Source organism: Podarcis liolepis (genome assembly GCF_965112155.1).
Source record: "Podarcis liolepis genome assembly, chromosome: 16".
Classification (NCBI taxonomy): Eukaryota; Metazoa; Chordata; class Lepidosauria; order Squamata; family Lacertidae; genus Podarcis; species Podarcis liolepis.
In genome coordinates, this window is record NC_139567.1 from 26,016,361 (window position 1) to 26,032,548 (window position 16,188).

Genomic DNA, 16,188 nt, shown 5'->3' on the forward strand with positions numbered 1-16,188 from the left:
TTCTGGGTATGATATGGATATACATAGACATTTTTCTAAAAGGACCAGGGAGGGCAGATCCCAGGAACTGTGCAAGGGCAAACATTAGCAGCCTTGCTGATCATGTTTCACAGTGGGCAAAATGGGGGCTTGCGTGTTTTGTGGGAGAAGATATCAGGTCAGAGCCCTACCTGCATGTTAACTTCTTTGGGCGCTAGAGGCTTAAAGTGGTTTAACAATCATTCCAGAGTAGAATTAGTTGGATATAGTACCTTGACTCTGAACACATGAGTTTCTTTTTTCCTGAAAAAAACAACACCCCTGTCTTATTGTGGGTGACAGACATTGATAGATCCATCCTACAAATTTGTCCAATTAATGCTGAAAGCCAAGAAAGTTCCCAGTTATCACAACATCTTGTGGCAAGTGAATGTCAATGATCCAATGAGCAAACACCAAATACTCTGCAGTCAGAGTTTGTGTGCGTGGAGAACAGAGGAAGTGTTATCTTGTCATTCATGGTAAATGGAGAAGAATGAAGAATGCTATTGATGTGGATCATACATGAGGAACCTCATTATGTGATGATCTGAGTCATACTGAATGACAGCCAGTCTTAAACTGGCTTCCAGTTCATTTCCAGGCTCAGCTCAAAGTGCTTAGATTAATGCCCAAAGCCCTAAATGGCTCAGGCCCCAAATATCTGTAACATTATCTACAGTCCCTGCCAGGTTTCAAAATCAACAGAAGGGGGCCCTCTTGGTAGTTTCACCACCCTAAGAAGTTCAGGAGTGGTGGTGGCCAGGGAGAGGGCCTTCTCTGTGGCAGCCCCCAATCTGTGGAACTCCCTGCCCACAGAGGTACACCTGGCACCTTCACTATAAAGCTTACAGTGAGTGCTGAAGATGTTCCTCTTTGCCTTCGGCATCTGAGATGTGCCATTCAGGATGCAATGTATTCTTGTGAATGCAAAATATTTTAGCTGCTTTCAGTTCTGAATTTTAAATTGCTGTAACCCACCTGGAAGCAGGAAGTTTAAGGACAGGAAATAAATGTAATACTATGATGACGACAACAACAACAACAATGAATACTAATATTCAACAGCCTTGCCACAGGCATGCTGGTCTCCTTGGCAAGTATGAGGTGGAATTACCATTAGACCCATTATTAGCAAGGTGAGTGTCATGTACATAAGAATATGACCTCACCACAAGAGTGGTAAGAACCAGTTAAAGAGGAAGTTAACACTGACTATTAAAGGGGGGGAAAACAAAAACAAAACACCCTCCAAATAAGGTACAGTGAGGGTTCAGACACATTCAGTAAAAATGGGTTGAGCAGGTTGCATTTCATGGACTGTGGCTGGATGAAAGATGGTGAAGTGCTAGGGTGGTTGAAGATGATGTATACTTTGCCTATTTATTGTGTGTCCTGATAGAAAGCTCTCACAGACTCTTTGCACTCTGCCTGGTAATGCATTACTGACTGAAGTCTGACTGACTGGGAATTTGGGGTGAGTCTCCACACTTGTAACCCCAAGGGGAATTCCCCCACAAGTGCAACATACAGCTTGGCTCGCAGGGGCCTTGTAAGCAAAATGTCAGCTGTAGTCCATAACTTCTGGAGGGGCACTACCATGGAGACATTGAGTGGTGAGTCTTCCTGCTGCCCTCCACATGGCAAAAAGCTATTGATTTAGATCGTTGATGAGGAATACTTTGGTGTGGTGCACCACACTGGCTACATTTGGTGATGGAAATGAAACACTGTCACTTAGCCAGTATTTAGAGGAAGATTTCCATTTGCAGTGTGCACTGAACACAGATTCTTTTATAACCTTTGCGCCTTCGCTATTGCTCACCCACTATAGCTAGAGGGAATGCCATTGCACTGCACTGATCAAAAGTCTATGACCTGCAATCAAGGACAAGATCAGGCAAGGAGGTTAACTGTCCCTTCTAGCACTAACATCTAAGCATCTATAGAGAGAAAGGACTGTAAAAAAATACAATAAAATCCCAGTTGTAACCTTTATGTCTCTGTTTCCCAGACCTCATTACTTGCAATTCTGCATCTTGCACTCCATGGCATCCCTCCTGAAGGACACTCTTCTCTCCATTTAACTACTTCCCTACGTGATAAGCAGCAGTTCTTTCTTTTTGAGATGTCCCATGCAGCTTGTGGCCCACCAAATGCAGCTGATCGACACAATGTATCATGGTCTGCTATGTGTGGTATCACCCGTATGGTTGGTTTTGTAGCCCCAGGCTAGTAACCAAGGAAGGTGGTTTATTCAGGCTGTGGTGGGTGAACAAATAGGGCAGGCTGGTGGGCTGTGTCCAGATTTGTAGGTCATAGTCTAATCCAGGCCAGCAAATAAGGGGGCAGAATTACAATCATTTAGCTGTCCAGATGGAACTGCTCTGATATCTTTTGATGAAGTACAGTGTATGTATGTATGTATGTATGTATGTATGTATGTATGTATGTATGTATGTATAAGGCTGCAAAGGTTACAGAAGCTAACTAGTAGACAGGATGTTGCCTCTCGCTGGACCAAGATAGTCTTGTGAAGGAGAATGTGATGTATCAGACTTGCAGGCCTCTTGTAAGAAGGAAGACTTTGTGATCTTAAAATGCTTGCTCGCTTTCTCCATCAGAACCCTGAACAAGAAAGAAAAAGGGAAAGGGAAAGGGAAAGAAAGAAGGCTTAGAAATGCCTCCCTCTGCATGTTATTCCTCAGAGGTTGTGGACTACAACTCTCATCTTCCTTGACTATTCACTATGATGGCCAGGGATGATGGTTAATGTCATTTGGAACATCTGGAGGATAGTACAGGGTGAGTCTTTTAAAAGAGGCCCTGTGTAACATGTGCACTCTGTATCCATGGGGCCTCTTTTAAAGGACTCACCGTGTACTTGGTTAGGGAATGCTGGTCCAGAGTTTCTGATAACTAACTGATATGGGCATAGCCATTGCATGTACAACATCCATGTTGAGGCCAAAGGTGAAGAGAAATCCAATATGAAAAGGTCTAGGTTAACCTTCTAGCTCAGGAAGCTGGAAGATCAGCCCAATGATAGATGAATGAGGAGTAAGGCTAGAGGAAACAGAGGGCAAATATTCAAGGGGAGGGTGGTAGGCAGGAGCCAAGGGGCATGAGATTCCCACCATGCAGCCAGTGCAAGCAAGGAAATCATGAACAACAAGGGAAAGAGGGATTAAGGATCCACAGGAGTCAAGAAAGCAGGAAAACAACATTGGGCTTGCTAGTTCAATAAGATATGTCATGTCACCTGCAGCGTGATTCTCATTTTTGTGGGACCATTTCATGACACCAACACACCAACACACACACACACAAATATACTGTTGAATATTAAAGTAACACTAACCCAAGTTGATGATCATATCCATTTATGTTCAGCCCAGCTGGATTCAGATATTCGGTTCCCCTCATTCCTGCCACATTGCATCAACATATCCTTTTCAATGCATTCTTTATCTACCATCAAGTTAATGGACACTGGGCAAAAAGACCCAACTAGGAACTCTTACCGAGACCTGCACACAGCAGGAGCAGCTAATTCTGTTGTGGTCTCCTACCCCACCACCCTGCTAAACTGGCATTGCACCCTGCCCTTCAAGATCTGTCCTATATCAGAGTTTAAGTTCAACATTTTATTGATGATTTGTTTTGCTGCATTAGCTATATATGCACATCTCTTCCACAACCAGCTTAATAATGAGGTATCACAATCAGTCTGAAGAGGAACATGGAACATATTCTTTTTTCTTTTTAATGTAAAGTCAGATACAACCTCCAGTTTTGACCTCCAAATAAATCAAGGACAAAGGAGGTCTCCATCTACTGAGCTATCCCCAAAAACCGTCTGTCATCAAGGTGCAACTCTCCAGTTCTATCCATTGAAAAGGAAAAGAGAGAACAAAACTGACGTGAGTCAATTTCTCTAGTAGACATGGGGTATGTGCATATGTGTGTGTTGGAGGGTTCTTTTTAAAAAGATGTACTATTCACTGAAACGTCATTTATTTTTATTTTTCTCTGTGTCCTTGTTGTGTTCCTATCCAAAGCTGTGTAGCACAGGGAAAATAAAGGTTGTGTGTTGGTTTTAATTACCACTGTTTCCCCCATTTATAGAAATCCAAATATGGAAAGAGACGCTGCAGAATTGTTATGTGTTTTTTTCCATTCTTTCTTTTCTTTTTTCTTTTCTTTTTTTTTATATAAATGTCTTCAACATGTAAATAACCCACGGAAAGGCCAAAAAAGGAAAGAAAAAGAAAAAGAAAGAAAAACAAAAGAAAAAGCAGGAATTAATTACACAGTTACCAATAAAACTCTATCCTTGTGTCTGAAAAGACCAATACACAGCTAACTTCATATACAGCATGCAGTAATGTCGGCAGAAGGACCTGGCTGAGAAATAATGTACTAGGATGCTAACAAAATAATAATTATTATAATATTTATATATATATGTATGTATATTTATATATACTATATATATATATATAGCTCATAAAAAGAATAAGCATATCCATCTAACTCAAGATACAGTGAGCATCAACCTTTGTACTTCCAAACAGTATGAAGACAGTGGAAAACCTTCTTGAGTTGAACACCAGAATAATGAATGAAAACTCGATAATGCTGGTGGAGGCATTACTTGCTTGTCCTCTCTCTCTCTCTCTCTCTCTTTCTCTTGCTTCTGCTGGACGGGTCAAATTGCATCCAGACCCATCTGATAAACTGCCAGAGACATTGACATTCCACCTCCTTGTAAGCCAGTTAAGAATCCCATTAGCCAATTTGTTCTTAATAATAAACTTACTTTTCTCTCTCCCCCACCCCATTTTTCCTCTCTTTTTTTGTATTTTTGTGTGTGTGTTTTTATGAACTAACAGTTCTAGGCTCATATCAGAAAATATAATTAATAAAATTAATAATGACTCAGAATCCCTTATTATCCATGACATCCATGTAGTACAATGAATCAATGTCTTAACAATCATGTGATTTTGGGTCATCATCGTGTTTTCCCTTTTCCTTGAAGCTGCTTGTGGTGGCTGTTGCTTTATCAGAGTGGTTGTGGTCCTGTCATCGTTTCATCATAGTTTGCAATCAAAGAAGCAAACTGACAGCGCAGTCCATGAAGAGGAGGGAAGGGGACCAGAGGTGTATGTGGGGTTGGGGGGGGGGGACTGTGACGTATTTTGTGCACAGGGTAGTCGACACCATAATCCTCCAGAGTTGGGCAGATTTCAGAGAAAAGAAAAAACTGAGTCAGCTGCCTTGCTAGTGTGGGGATGGGCAGATGGGGATCAATGGTCACTCAGCCAAATGCACTGGTTGGTCCCCAACAGCTGCATTCCTTGTCCATGGTGAGGGAGGGAGTGGATGAGAAAAATAAAGCCCAAAAGAAAGAAAACAAAACACTCAGTTGTGTTGAACATCAGCAGAACAATTTGGACTCTTCTTCTTTTTTTCAGATTCCCTTTCTCTCTCCCCAATATTTCCTCATAATATACTCTTACTATTATGATTATTTTTTAAAAATTGTAATATTCTTCTTCTCTTCATCTTCTTTATCTATCTTCTTCTTCTCCGTCATCATCTTATCGCCATGGTTGACAGGGTCAAAACTTGGGCAGCAGTTGCAACAGAAGGAAGGGGAGCAGCCAGATGCAGCCAACTCTTCTTGATCCGCCACTGTTCCCATCATGCACTGCTCCAGGGCCTGTGGAAAGACAGGAGGCACCATGTCAGCGAATGGAATAATAAGCAATGGAATGAAGAAGCAAACAGGCCAGAGGCTGTTATCAGCTATGGCGAAACTATGGTTATTGCCACGGCTGGTTCCAAACTAACCCCTGTCTACCCTAGTCAAATTTATTTATTTATTATGTAGGAGCACAACAAGAAAACAAGGACAAAAGCTTGGTGGGGATGTGGGAGAGTGCCATCTCAGTGGCTGTTCACAGACTTTGGAACTCCCTTCCTAGATTAGCTGGCTCCCTCCTTGTTGTCTTTTCATTCACAGGTGAAGACTGTTTTATTCTGACAGATTTCTGGGAACTAATTGTCTTTTTTTTTTTTAAGGAAAGGACTTTAATAGTGCTGTGCTGTTTTTATTTTCTGTACCTTAATAGATTTATTTTTTTATGTTGCTTTAATTTACTTAGAAGGGACACAGGTGGCGCTAAGGGACACAGGTGGCGCTGTGGGTTAAACCACAGAGTCTAGGACTTGCCGATCAGAAGGTTGGCAGTTCGAATCCCTGTGACGGGGTGAGCTCCCGTTGCTCGGTCCCTGCTCCTGCCAACCTAGCAGTTCGAAAGCACATCAAAGTGCAAGTAGATAAATAGGTACTGCTTACTGCTCCGGCGGGAAAGTAAATGGCATTTCCGTGCACTGCTCTGGTTTGCCAGAAGCAGCCTAGTCATGCTGGCCACATGAGCTGGAAGCTGTACGCCGGCTCCCTCGGCCAATAAAGTGAGATGAGCGCCGCAACCCCAGAGTCGGTCACAACTGGACCTAATGGTCAGGGGTCCCTTTACCTTTACCTTAATTTAATTAGAGTTGTGTTACATTCTAACAATTATCTTTTAAATGTTTTTAGCTTTCTGTGTTTTACCTATTTCATTTTAATCTGTGTAAGCTGCCTTCAGTTCCAGCCTGGAGAAAAGGCAAGATGGTGATATCATCATCATCCTCATCCTCATCATCATCAACTGCTTTGGGTGCAATGGCATTTTCCAGAGACTGTCCCCTTTCTTCATCAGCAACCATAGCTGATGAGCCAGTCTTCACAACACCCAAGTCATAACTCCTGAACCAAAGCTTATTAATTATAGGATTTCTTACCCACCTTTCACCATAATGTCCCAAAGAGGGTTACAACAAGTGGATATGCAATTATTTAAAGAATATACACACACACAATGAAAATACCATACCCAAAATCATTCCAGAGTGAACCAAACACCACAAATTCAGCAAAGGAGATGCATCCCCCAAAACGAAAAAGCCAAAGGAAATAGGGGGAGCTTCAAAGCTCAGCCACATCACTGCTTTTCTTGTGCCTAGAACAGAGGGGTCTGTGGTTTTCTGCCTGTCCTGTCTTTTCTAGGCACAGGGCTGAGCAGTTTTGCCTTTGCCCTGCTGCTTTCTCCCAGAAAACCTGTTATTTAGCGCTGAATCAGAACAAACAGCAATCCATAGAAAACCCAATTGTCTTTCGTTCTGACTCAGCATGAAACTGTGGGTTTTCCTGGGGGAAAGTGGAAGGGCAAATGGAAATGTAGACGAGCCATTGGTGAAAGCTGCACAGTGAAGGTGACTGACACACCTTGTTGGGGAGGGAGTTCCACAATTTAGAGTCTGCTCCATGGAAATATCTCTACCGGCCTGCTATTCTCTGTGGTGGAACTGCCAAGAGATTTCCCCTTAGCAGATCTTAACACACGAAGAAAGCGGAAGAGATGGGGATGGCCTTTCATATATTTGAGTCCTAAGTTATTTAGAGTTTCAACACTAATGCGAGTAATGCAGGCTGAGGTTCATTCCTGCTTGCTCTGAAGTCCCCATATCATTAGACCTGCCATAGCACAAGTAACATATTCTGTATACTATCAGTCCTTTACTTTTCATTGTGAAAAATCAGAGTGCTCCAGCTTACAAATAAGCAGTTAGAAACCCTTAAGGAACATATGAAGGAAGCTGGCTTATACTGAGCCAGGCAATCAATCCATTTGGCTCAGTATCATTGAGACATTGACTGGCAGCAGATGTCCAAGATTTTGGTGGGAGGTCACCCAGCCCTATCTGGAGAAGCCATATATCAAACATGGGACCTTTTGCATGCATAGCATGCGCTGAAGCATCACTGAGGTACAACCCGCCAAGGAATAAGATCAAATTTTCATGGCATCGTGAACCCTTGGAGCATCATACACTGAAAAACTAATGGCCAAACCACACAAAAATAATACTATGGGTGGAGAGACCCAGGATGAAAAGAAAGTCTGCCCAATCATCCCACTGTTACTCTCTTGTAAGCACATCTGTCAACATGTTGCTCAGTTCTGTTGAGTCAAATGCTTCTTCCCTTGTCAGTCTTGCAAAGATTACTTCAACCTCTTTTATGTACTATGAGACATTTTAAATCCCGTCACAACATGCTATGTAAGGTGAAACTGAACACTCAGAGGTCCGGAGCCTCTTGATGTGTGCTTCCGAACATGTGATTCATATGTTTGAATTCATTCATATTCATTCAAAGAACCGTCTGCTCCCACATAATCCTGTTTGTCTGCTGAGCATCTCCAGGGAGGCCCTGTTCTAAATCCCATCACTGTCTGATGTGTCTCTGGTGACAGCCCTTGGTATATCTGGCCCCTTCCTTGTTAACCTTTCAATCTCTTGTGAAGACCACCTTCTTTAAATGTGCCCCAATGTGCCTTTGGTACTGGTCAGATGTCCGCCACACACGGTGTGGTTTTTACATGACTGCCTCCTGTTTCCATTTCTTCATTGCTCTGCTTTTCGGCAAATGACCTTTAAGTAGCCACCCCAGAGCAGCAGATTTCAAAGGGAGACTGTGCCATGAAACCTGCTGACTATATCAAGACTTTTGGATTGAAGCAAGACAAAGGATTTCGAGCACATTGTATGCAATAATTGGCTTACCCATGCCAGGATGCCTGTGTCTTCAAAAATGGTTTTATGAGCTGCCACTGTTAAACACTAAATTATCACTTTCTGTTTTTTCCTGCATTTGAGTTCCCTTTGTCCTTTTTTTATAACAACATCCTCCCAACCATGTATATATGTACTTTCAGATCAGGGTAACACTTCATGCATCTGATGAAGGAGACCACAGTCCACAAATGCTTATGCCCCAAGATGCCCCAAGACACTTTGTTGCTTGTTTGCACCTGCCTCGTTTCTTGGTATAGCATAGTTTTCCTAGCATAAATCCCAACGTTGTAACTTACTATTAAATCTGTACTGATGATTAAACACCTCCAAACACAAATGTTTTCTATCTCCATTAAATCAACTGGCGTTATCACACTGGAGCTGGACCAGAAGCCCTAGAAAGCCTCAGCTACCAGTTTCTTGAAAGCGAAGTTGGATCCTTTGAAATTTCATAACAAGCATTCAAGGGAGCCAAGCACAGAGCTGCATGGAAGGAGATAATGGAGCTCTTGCTGCCAAAACAGCCATCAATGACGGCAGAGTCAACAAAGGAGCCGAAGTGGCCCAGCCTGGCCTTGGCAATGGCTTCTCTCCAACATTAATTCCTTAGCGCTCATTAAGGAGGCATGTGATGTTCTAAAGTGGCCAACAAACAGGCCCAGTGGTATCCTAGGGAAAAAGCTATTAAGCATCAATTATCCGCCGAGGGCATCTGAGAACAAAGAAACAAATCATCTGAGAATGATTGGCCTGGAATACCCTGCTGAGTTTTCCATCCAGGTGCCAACTTTGGAGTGTTAAGGCATGCAGAGGGATGTTATTGGTGGCTTCTCCACACTGATGAGGATCCCTTTCCCTAGGGACTTCCAAATTTCAAGGGAGAACATCCGTAGGCAAAGTTTCAAGGCTAGCTTATAGTAGCCAGGTCTAAGCTGGTGTATAAATCAAAAGTAGACAATGTTCAGGGTGTTTTGGACTACATGGCCAACATGGCTAATTGTCAGGAATGATGGAGTTGTAGCCCAGCAATATCTGGAGCACACCGCATTGTCTATGCCGGGTGTAAATGCTTGCTGAAAAAGTTCCATCCTGAGGGAAACTCTGAGCGGGGGAGATATAGATGTCATTTGGTCAGAAACATAAAGATATTCCATTAAGTTCTTCTACCTCTCAAAAGTGCACACCCTACTTCATAGAACAGCTGAAATACCTCCATACCTTTGGCTTTGTGAACTACAACTAAGACAATAAAACTGCAGTGGACATTTTGATCAGGATTTAGCACATGTGGAAATAACATTATTTGACTGCTCTTCAAATTCATTACTGTACATTTTAAGGCCAGTACCTGACTGTATAAAATGACTCTTCTCTTCTAGACACCACTGCATAAAGTGATGTGAGGAGATAAGGGCATTTAGGTGCTGTAGCTGTTCAGGCCCACTCACACATGCAGCAAACCATGTTTTGATATCACTGTCAATGCATGATGAAAATATATGTATAAACCAGGCTTGAGATTCTGAATAAAGGTAGACTGGAAAACCATTGTAATGCTTCTCAGGTCACAGATGAGTAATCTATAGAATGTGTTTTGGGGGTTTGGGAGAAAAAGGGATTAGGAGAAGTGGCAAAGCAAGGATAGCGGGTCACACAGCAATGGAAGCAAAAGCTGTGTAAAGAAGATCTGTAAATTAAGCTGAAAGAAATGAGGACTAGCCGTATTATTCTGCAATAAGGATGACTGGCGACAGGTGAAGTCTTGCTACAAAGCAGATTGTTTGAAAGCAGGTGGCAGAAAGCCTTCAGGTATTCAGCAAAAAGAGGCAGAGGGTTGGTACGAAAGCTGACAAAAGATTCAACACGGCCAATGATGGGCCGTTCGATCCATTGATGTTAGCTTAGCCACAGGGGAAGGGAGAAGAAACAGAGAAAGACGGAGAGGGATGGCTGAGGTTCAAGGCCAGAAGTTGGGGGAGCAGCAGCAGGTTTGTGGGTTGCTGTTGTTTTACTGACCTTTCCAGGGTGTCTGAAGTGTGGTTGTCTCTTCTACAAAATTAAAGAAGAAGTTATCAATAAAGCAAACAAAAGGCCCTCGAGGTGTTCCACCCTGCTCTGAGACACCTTCAACCTTCCGGTTTGCACTGCTTTGATTTCTTGCAAACTTCTGCTAAGGCTCTCTCTTTTCTTATCTCTAAGCTGGTTTTGTGCTTTTCCAGTCACAGACAGTTTACAGAGGGTTAAAAGATGGCAAATAAGATGCTCCAGGCATTGCAATTTTCATCATGTTGCTCATAACCCAGGCTCATAATCACCGTCTCTCGAAGATTTCTGACCTTTTAAAACTCATTGTCATCTTTGATCTTGGTGCAACTGCAAATCGTTTGTAAAGGATTAGTAAAATAGCTACATTTTTCCTCATGAAATAAAATTATCAGTATGCTACTGCTGCCTATGGAGCAGTATGGAGTAGATAGATAGATAGATAGATAGATAGATAGATAGATAGATAGATAGAAGCAGAGGTCAAACACAGTTCCTTGCTTGACTTGTGTACCTGGGGTGCTATGCAAATCTGTGTTTGCAATGCACAAACCTTGGGTTGGATGCAAATGTGACAAATACAGGGCAGAATGGAAAGCAATCCCCACACCTGATTAACCTGTGTGTCATTTGCTCTTGAACACTTTGAACAGCTGTATGTTAAAATACAGTGCCTATAGTATAAATTATCTTACAGAAACATGCCTTTCACATGGAGTGTTTGCTTTAACATCTGCATATTTTGATATTTGCACCAAATATATTTTTTAACCAAAAAAAGTGGGTGATATAGAAGGAAACCCCAGAAGAACAAAATCACAATGCATGAAAGAGAAGAGGAGGAAGCCTGCAGGTATGATGTTTATTAGACCGAGATTTCTGTATCTGGAGTGGGGCATTGTGTTATGATGCAGGTTTGATGATGATGACGCATAACACTTCTATAATGAGTTTGAGGATTCCCACAGATCCCTTTGCTTAACCCTTACAACAACCCTGTAAAATAGATGAATATTACTAATCTCATACTCTAAATGGTTAGAGGCAGATGGGGCTCATCAACCTGAGAAGGTAGCCCATCTAGGAGAAGGTAAACTGATCCTAAACCTCTACTGCCTTGTGGCTATACTCATTCATGAGAAAGGCATGGGGAACAAACCCTGAGAAAAAAATTCATACCCACTGCCTTGTGGGACATCTTTAGGTGAAGAAAAATCTAAGGAGTGGTATCCCTAAGATTGTATTCATTTCACATTTGAATGTGCATCTACCTAATGCATACTTCCTAAAACAGGATGCCAACCAATATGCAGCTATCCCTCAAAATCTGCACTTCTCTATTTTTTTTTTTAGCAATGCAGTTCTCCGACAACAACATCATGTGTAAAAGAATGCATATATTGCAAGAAAGTTTAGTTGAGAATGCACTGATTCACGAACAAATTCCTTCCAGTAGCACCTTAAAGACCAACTAAGTTAGTTCTTGGTATGAGCTTTCGTGTGCATGCACACTTCTTCGTCTGCATGCACACGAAAGCTCATACCAAGAACTAACTTAGTTGGTCTTTAAGGTGCTACTGGAAGGAATTTTTTTATTTTGACTATGGCAGACCAACACGGCTACCTATCTGCTACTGATTCACGAACGTTAACAAACAAAATGTGTTATATTGGGGTAATTGCTTGCAAAAATATGTATATTAGGCAAAATTGAATGGAAAAGGTGTGTGTTAGGCAAAATGTGCATTGAAATGCTGATGTTTTGAAAGGGCTTTTTAAAAAAATGCAACGTGGAGATGTGAAGAATTGTGCTTAATATTGGGAGGTGTGGGAGAGGAACACAGAGGAACCAAACCTTGCATATTAGTAGCCAGTGACACCAACAGCCATACTCTAAAGGATGGAAAAGTACAAAGTATGAGATCTGGACAAATAGATGGGTGCTGAAGAGATGGATTTGAGAAGCTGGTTTGCTATAAAGAAAACTGATCACACTGCCACTTTTGTATTGCTTTGTGCTGATGTCACTTAGGAGAAGTAAGCAATCATGGTGGGCTGTAGGAAGCAACAAGATGCTTTGCAGGGACCATGAGCAATGGAGGAAATGCTGGCATCTGCTGCATCATACTTTCAGCTTGCTTCCATGGGGCGAAATGTTTTCTTACACATTGAGATGACAGAAGACTCAGCTCTATATGCTCAGCTCTAATATCCACTGGCCTCCTCAATCTGGCAACTGAAGAAGCAACTCATGTCACTGACAACAATAAGATGGTCTAGGAACTTGCAAAGCCAGAAGGGCTTAAAAGTTTGCCTCACGGTAGAATCTGGGTAGATGCTATATAAGTTTTGCAGCATGAGGTTTCTTTCTTTTTCTTTAAAAAGGAAAGTAGGTTTATCTTGTGGTTTTCGGCTGAAGAGAGAAACCTAAACTAATATGTAGAATATGACACAAGTACAGACACATTCTCTGTGCACTCCTGGTTAAGGATGTTCTCACTCCAAATCCAGGTTATAGAAGACTTTAGATCAGTTGTAAGGAGTAATGACTCATGGTACACATGATATGGGTTGACAGTGCACAGTCTGTATTATGAATTGTACACTACTCTTCAGTCTGTGTGCAATACACACACAAGCGGAGCTAAATAGGTGGTGCAGAAACACCTGGTCTGGGGGTGCCTAAGAAAACATAGGAGGAGTTATCCTGTTCATTGTCACATGAACCACACGAAAGAGAAGAATGTAAAAGTTAAAATGGGGGGGAGGCGGGGGGCAAGGTTAAAATACTGTTCACTTAAACAAGGAAATCGATCCTTTGGCTCATAGCCAACGCCAACTTTTTTTATTTGAAAAGATGAAATATTGTCATCCAAGTGCCCATGAACATACATACTCCACATGATGCAAATGATCCAGCTCATGTATCAAGGCCAAGGTGGTCTTTCAGGTAACCTAACCCTAGATCATTTATATCGCATTAATATAGCTGGGTCATTTTCCAATTAGTTACAAAACCTCTTATGCCTACAGCTTCCAACCATTTCTGCTTTGGATCCTCCAAGTGATTCCCATAATGCTCCAGAAAATTAACTCCCATCTATCTTCTTAAAAACTATGCATAAACAAACAAACAAAAATGTACACACACCCCTTGCAAAGACCACCCTGTGCCCTGTTGCCCCATCCCGTAACACTCCTTTCATAGGAAAAATGCAAAATTGGCTAGAGCTGGTATATAAGCTTGTGGTACTTACATGGCAGAATGTAGGGAGGCATGAGGAGAAGACACACACAAGGAAGCCATGCAGGAAGAAGAAAAGAAAGAGAAAAAAAGGGGGAAATAGGGGGGGAGAAAGAAAGAACAGATGAGTTAATAAATAAGTTTTGCTTCTTGGAATGTGGCAGCTACAAACCAGTGTTGATTCCGCAAGGTGGGAGGAAATGCAGATCGATAGAGACAAACCACATTCAAGTCCTAGTATCAGTGATGAAATCTAATGGAGGTCAGTGGACCAGGGACCAAAGTTAGCTCCATTCCTGGGATCATATCTCTCCAAATGAAGATGGGGAGGTAGGTTGGGGAGCTGGCCAAGTTTGCTAGGATTCTTTCCCCGCCAGCATTCTGTTAGCTGGTTTTTTCCATCAGACCTATTTAAACACCTGGATTTGGGGCATGCTTTCACCTCACAATCGTTCCTCTTCATCTGCCAGATGGTGCAACTTGGGGCCACTTTCTGCCAGTTCCACATCTCCTTCTGCTGAAATTCATCCCCCCCCCGCCACCATGCCATCAATTAATTAACGCTGCCGTTTCCTTGTTACATGTTATGCAGTGATTCCAAATGTACTGCCTTGTTTTGTTTTCGCTGCAAGAGTATCAATAAGGCAGCGGCTGATCATTTTGTCAGCCCAGTCGGCAGGCAGTGACAAAAAGGACATTCATGCCATGCTTTAAACACTACAGAATTATATAGAGATTAATTCCATGGTGGGGGAGCAGCTGTCTTGTGATCCTGCATAATATAGGATGGCTTTGAGCCCTGATCAAGGCTGGCCTACCCATACACTTTTAAGGGGAGCTGGGGGAACAGATCCCAACAAAGAATCAGAGATTTGGGAGGGACCCAAAAAGTTATCTGGTCCCATCACCTACAATGGATGCTTCTGCAAACCTCCACCATAACTATGGAACAGTGATGAAGGAGAGATTGGGCCCATTCTAATTCCATACACACAGTGGTGTAGCATGGGGAGGGATAGTGACCCCTGGTGCAAAATTCTGAGGGGGTGCAATCAGGCACCCTGTTCTGCAGGGATTCCCACCCCGGCCAAGCAGCAAAGCAGCCCAGGCCCATGGTGAGTGGCTGCAGACAGAGGGAAGCTGGCAAGTGGTGACCCCAGCACAGCACGACCCAGCACTCCTCTCTGCGGGCGTCAGGGAGATTTGGCCTCGCTTGGCTCTGGTGGGGAGAGGGCTCTCCAGCGCCTGCTGCAGACACACATCTACTCTGCAAAGCTATATTGGTTTTATATTAATTTTCATTTTATGGCTCCTCAAAAGAATCCTGGGAAATGTAGTTTGGTGAGGGCACTCAGAATCATATGTTGCAGATCCCTGGCACTACCCATATAACTAGACCCACTTACTACAATTCCCATTAGTTCCAGTCAGCAGGGCTAATAGTCAGGGATGATGGCAGTAATAGTGTAGCGACATCTGGAGGACAAAACAAGTTGGCAAACCATGACCTAGTGCGACACACTGAGTCCCAGATGTTGTTGAACTACAGCTCCCATCAGCCCCAGTCAGCATGCACAATGATGATAAGAGCTGGAGTCCAACAACATCTGGAAGGGTACCCTGCCATAGATTTTCTGTGAGGGACGTGCAATGCTCTGTTTGTTGGAGGGCTGGGAATTTTATTCTCTACCTGATTCTCCACCAGCAAAATTAAGGTCATTTTGCTAAATATTATTAAGAGTGATCCAAAATTCTCCAACCATTTCAGGAGGCTCTTAAAAAAATAAATACACCCAGAACATTTCTCATAAAGTTCTTGTTTTAAGGATGTTTGGCACTGCTCTAGTATAAGCCCTGAACTCAGAGACTTATGATGGGAATATTGAAGAGGTTATGTGCATTCTAGGTTTAAACTGATTTTAGGAAAGCTTGTGATCTGCAGTTTTGTGAGTCATTTCTTCAGATTATTATTATCATGATTCTTTGGGTAGGAAAACTTGATGGTCAAAGTGGTTAGGGGATGGGGACAGGGATGGGGATGCTGTAGCCCTCCGTATGTTGAGTGGGCTACAACTCAAACCATCCTTGGCTCTCCAGATATTGAATGGGATGGAATTTCCATCACCCCTAACTCTCTATACATTGTTGGGCTAGAACTCCCACCATCCATAACGCTTGTCAGGATTGATGAG

At 42.6% G+C, this 16,188-nt stretch overlaps 1 protein-coding gene across 8 annotated transcripts in view; it reads right to left on the reverse strand.

Annotated features, from left to right (window-relative positions):
* Positions 1 to 3,749: 3,749 nt before the first annotated feature.
* LOC310695248 (protein CEPU-1) overlaps positions 3,750 to 16,188 on the reverse strand; it is a 798,779-nt gene continuing 786,340 nt past the window's right edge. For 2 of the 8 annotated variants that reach the window (XM_083479377.1, XM_083479380.1), the window contains 2 exons: positions 10,726 to 10,755; positions 3,750 to 5,746 (listed from right to left, as the gene is read on the reverse strand). In XM_083479377.1, coding sequence (XP_083335503.1) covers positions 5,646 to 5,746; positions 10,726 to 10,755 — 131 coding nt within the window. In that variant the 3' untranslated portion in view covers positions 3,750 to 5,645. Of the gene's footprint in view, positions 5,747 to 10,725; positions 10,759 to 16,188 lie in introns of all 8 variants that reach the window. The other 6 variants (XM_083479376.1, XM_083479379.1, XM_083479382.1 and 3 more) reach the window with 3 other exon arrangements.